This window comes from Loa loa (genome assembly GCF_000183805.2).
Source record: "Loa loa unplaced genomic scaffold supercont3.195, whole genome shotgun sequence".
In the NCBI taxonomy this organism is placed as follows: domain Eukaryota; kingdom Metazoa; phylum Nematoda; class Chromadorea; order Rhabditida; family Onchocercidae; genus Loa; species Loa loa.
This window is the reverse complement of record NW_018108375.1, coordinates 76273-81406: the sequence shown is the minus strand read 5'-3', so window position 1 is coordinate 81406 and position 5134 is coordinate 76273. Positions and strand designations below refer to the sequence as shown.

Below are 5134 nucleotides of genomic sequence, written 5' to 3'. Positions count from 1 at the left end.
AATAATAATAATAATATAATAATAATAATAATAATAATAATAATAATAATAATAATAATAATAATAATAATAATAATAATAATAATAATAATAATAGCAATAATAATTATAAATAATAAAGGCGATAGAAGATTGATATTTTTCAGATATTATTTTTGGATTTTAAATTTGACGTTGTTAACGTTATTTAATAAAATTACTCATTGATTCATGTGACGTTTATCATTTTGCGTGTTTCACAATGCCTTTTCATAAATATAATATATTTTTGACAAGTTTTATTTATCCAAACAATGTTTTCAATCTATTGTTCTTATTTATTGAAACATTCATTATCATATTACTCTTTTGTAGTTATCAACTCACATCATGTGATACATAAAATGTGATTTAGAGTTTTATGCTTATATCAAAATGAAAATTGGCTATAATTGTTACAGTTTAGAGAAAAATTATTTAATAGAAACAAATAAATAGCGTAAACATTCGGTCAATATGTGAATATGAATATAAAGCTTAAATTAACAGAAGGCCAAGATAATCGATGTCCCAAACTCATTTGCTAGTCTCATGATATTTTTAAATCGATCATCATTTAGTTATTCTAGAAATTTTGCAAAGATTATTCCATTTCATGTGATAGATAGAGTATGATCCAAATTTACAATCATCATGAATATTTCATTCTATATTTTAATGCTTCTAATCATATCATGATAAGGTGTACAGGCCAACTTTGTTGCTTTTCAAATATTTCGTTTAAATTAAAGTTAATCGTCAGCTATAAAATAATATATTTGACTTAACGAAATAATAAGAAAAAAACTTCTCAGAACGGAAGTTCTCATCGAAAATTTCACAGTGAAACAACTGTTTAAGTACGATCATTTCTTTCTATCCTTCTCTTTTTCCCTTCCTCTCTTCTTCTCTATGAGTAAAAATAAGGCTGAGATTGAAATTAGGTGACAATGAATAATTTAAGAATAATTTCTACTTATTTAATTTCCATCAAATGATCCGTTAAAATTAAATTATTGTTTGCATAAATTTTCTTCCTTTTTTTCCTTTCTTTTTCTTCTTGTAATTTTTATTTTACTACAGATAACGATAAAATGTCAAAGGTTAATGTCTTCAAACAAATGGATCAAATGCATCGATCGAGGTTTGTATTTTCAAAATTTTCCCATTTTTCACTTATTCCGAAATTTTTCAGAAACAAATAATTGCATATTTTTAATTGGGATAGTAATTTAATTGTTAATAAAATTTCAGCTTAATTCATTTAATTAAATTCATCGCAATCTGAATGGATTTTAGGATTAACTGATAATAGAATGCTATTGTGTTATACTACAAGTTTTCATGGAGTTTTTTTTGAAATTAATTGCTCAATTATTGTACATCAATAGCAAAGCTTTTTCTAGTAACAAATTTTAATTTATTTAAACAAATATTTGAACAATAACCATTTTGCATAATTTTTTTCTAAAATTTTTTCAAAAAACTGAAATTAAATATGAACTGATGAAAACTTTTTTATTAGCTGTTACATTGCTAATATTGATGACGATAACGATGATAGTAGTGATAACGATGTTAGATTGAATACCCTTTATATCAAAATATTTAATTGATAAGTTTAATCAATCTACGGTCATGAAATAAATTTGCTGAAAGCTTCTATTATAAAACATTTTCTTTCTCATTTCGAGTAGAAGCACAAAAATATCAAAACATATTTATCCATTATCTATTATTCCATACCATTCCTGCTGATATGTTATCATTATCATCAAAATCCAAATGAAACCCAACTGCCTTATCAATCCTTTTTTAGCATTTATTTTGATTTCTTTGCAATACTGCGTAATAATGATTATTAATCATGATAATGATTTTAATTATGATGATTTTAATTATAATTTAATCATGCATTCAAGTCGATCAATTGCTCAAACAAATTTAAAAAGTTGAATTTTGAAAATTTTTAAGAAAAAGGAAAATTTTTTTCAGTCAAGTGCAAGCTACGCGACCATTCAATCCGTCAACCGTAAAAAATGCGCTTTTGCGATGGTGCCAAATTAAGTTGGCAAATTATCCTGTAAGTATCTCAGAAAATTTTACGCAATTCAAATTTAAAAATTTGGAAAAACTTTTTGCAGTGACTAATATACACTTTCACAAAGGAATATTTAAAAGATTTCAATAATTTCATTCAATTATTTTAGCAAACAACTGCACAAAATATCCATTTAACAATAGTTGTAACAGATAATAATATTTGAATTTCATCATCTTTTAATAGCAAATGAATTTTAACCAGCTGATTAATTAACTGGAATTATCATTCCAGTTTTTATTTTATAATAAAATAGTTTTTGTTTTATAATAAAAAATAATTTTATAATAAAATAACTTTGAAGGTTCAAATTACAAATTTTTCATCATGTTGGGCTGATGGTATGGCATTTTGCGCATTGATACATCGATTTGTTCCTGATTCATTTGATTTTAATAAGCTAAATCCAAGAAATCGACGCGAAAATTTAGAATTGGCATTTAGAGTGGCCGAGTAAGTCTTTTTTTTTTCTCCAAAGAGCTATTTATTTAGCTTTAAGTTTGCAGTTCAGTCTTTATCTGATTTCAATTCGTTTTAATTTGGTGTAAAGCTTAATTAATGTGAACAAATTGCAGCAAAAGTCAATCAAATACAAATTTAAAAAAAAAAACTTTTCCATGCAATATTTCAGATTGCTTTTTAAAATTTTTTAATTTTATGAAAGTCTATCTTTGAAAAATTTAACAAATATTTTGAAATTCAAGGTTTGTATGATAGAGAAATTCGAGAAATAAATTGCAAAATTTGCAGACAAAATGGTATTGTACCATTGCTTGAAGTGGATGATATGTTGTTGATGGGTGATCGACCTGACTGGAAATGTATTTTCACCTATGTTCAATCATTTTATAAAGCATTCAAAGATCAGCTGTGAAATTCGGCAGTGTTAAATTTTAAGAAGCAAAAATGTCACGGACAAACGTGATCTTGGGTCAAAGCGTCTGCTTATTGATGATCGATCAAAAGTGATCATGTATTGAGAAATATGAAATAATTAGTAATAAGTTAATTATTGTTAGTGGCAATTTATAGATCATGTAGGAAAATAAGTCATTTTTATTTAATCCATTATTAAAATTACTTATTGGGCATTTTAAAAATCAAGCAAATATATTACTACGGAAATAAGTAAATGAATTCAAGTCTAAAGCTTTGCAATGAATTAAATAAGTAAACAGCCAAGTGAACGAGTAGTTTATGATTAATGCATTTTTCAATTTCAATCAAAAATATTTTTATAGGAAAAAAATGATCATAATTTGCACACATTTGCATGTTATAAATGACTGTTTATTCAGTATTATTTCATATTTTGAGTCTTTTTTTTTCAGTTTATTATTTCTTCCATTTTTTACTTTTGTTTTTACATTTTAAAAATACCACATCTTTCTTCCAAATTTCGATTAATTTTATTCAAAATTCTTATAATACAATGGAAATGAATTATTGGTAAAAAAATACAGTAGAATACCGTATGCATATTATATCATTACTAATGAAATATAGCCTTTACAGTTATGATACGTTTTTGTTGAATGTTAATGATAACTTTGTTGTTGAGTATATTTTATTCAGTATACTGTAAGTTAATCAACCATTATGTACAAAATGAAAAATGCTTGTAAAGATTTCATAGCAGAAAATGAAAACTTTTCAATATTTATTGCTTAACAATTTGCTAAGTTAACAATAAAATGATTACCTTTAGATACATATTTACCGCTTTTGTCAATTTTTTTTTCAAAGTTTGTTTTTCGTGAATTTAAATCTGATTTAATTTAAAAAAAATTAGTCAAATTGATTATTTTTGTCATGTTTATTTCTTCTTATTTGAAATTTTCAAATGTTTCTGTTGCATATGTCATCTAATGAATACTACTTGCATTTATTGTATTATATAAATTAAATGACACTAACTTATTGGGAATTCAATCTTAAAATGAAATGAGAAACTTTACAAAATCCAACAAAAGTTTGAATTTTAAACATGAAATGGAGACGAGTAATTTTTTTAGTGAAAGTTCGAAATATCTTTTGTTAACATTCAAACCAGTAAATGAACATCACATGTTCCAAATGATGACTATCACTCCCTGTGCATATTCAAATGATATCATAATGTGATATTATAGGTATCAGTGTAGTTAACATTGAAACTTTGTTGAAACAAACAAATATAGATTTATGAACATTGAACTTATAAACTGTAATATCAACAAACAAGGAATTAAATTAAATTTTGGTTTAATCTAATTAAAGTTTAACATTCGCTTATTAAAACATAAAAAACGACTTTTTTGATTACTACATTACTATTGTTATTACGTTATTATTAAGTTTTCTTCACTTCATTTCAATTAAAAATTAGAAAAAGAAAAAATGATAAAAAAAAGAGTTAATATTGAACGATTTGTTATTTTGTGTATTGGTTTTTGAAATACAAATGTTAAAATGAAAGATTATTTTTGAGTATTCAATTCCGTCTTTCATATCAAATATTCTTTCCTCTCTTATCGACAACTTTTGATACATTTCCGCACACATATGTATATATACGCACATCTGTGTGTGTGTGTGTGTGTGTGTGTGTGTGTGTGTGTGTGTGTGTGTGTGTGCACCTGTGCACACACATCGTGCACATGTGCGCACTTATGTGCATCCGCGTGCTTAGAATTCCTGCGTTATAAAATTTGATTGGAAAAAGTATATCTGTATGCAAACATACATACGCATTTTGCAGTTAACCTAGGTTAGTTAATTGATGGACAATGCCAGCAACTGGACATTTACCAGCAACTAGACTTTATTTTCCATGATTCGGCTAAAAATAAAAGATTGTATTTATTAGCAAGTTTGTTTGTTGTCATCCATTTAAAGCAAACAACCGAAAAGATGACATCGATGATTGATAATCAAAGAAAACCAAATTGATGATGTTAATTAAAACCAAATTGATAATGTTGTTTTTTAATTTTTTTTTATTTTCAAATTTTACAAATGATATATGGACAGTCT

The 5134-nt window shown here is 25.2% G+C and overlaps 1 protein-coding gene across 1 annotated transcript in view; it reads left to right on the top strand.

Annotated features, from left to right (window-relative positions):
• Nucleotides 1–3150, top strand: part of LOAG_18102 (hypothetical protein) — a gene marked incomplete at its 5' end in the record, with an annotated part of 21894 nt that extends 18744 nt beyond the window's left edge. The window contains 4 exons of the mRNA XM_020450770.1: nucleotides 1102–1162; nucleotides 2014–2101; nucleotides 2424–2572; nucleotides 2870–3150. Of these exons, the coding sequence (XP_020305516.1) occupies nucleotides 1102–1162; nucleotides 2014–2101; nucleotides 2424–2572; nucleotides 2870–2993 (422 nt within the window). The 3' untranslated portion in view covers nucleotides 2994–3150. The remainder of the gene's footprint in view (nucleotides 1–1101; nucleotides 1163–2013; nucleotides 2102–2423; nucleotides 2573–2869) is intronic.
• Nucleotides 3151–5134: the final 1984 nt, after the last annotated feature.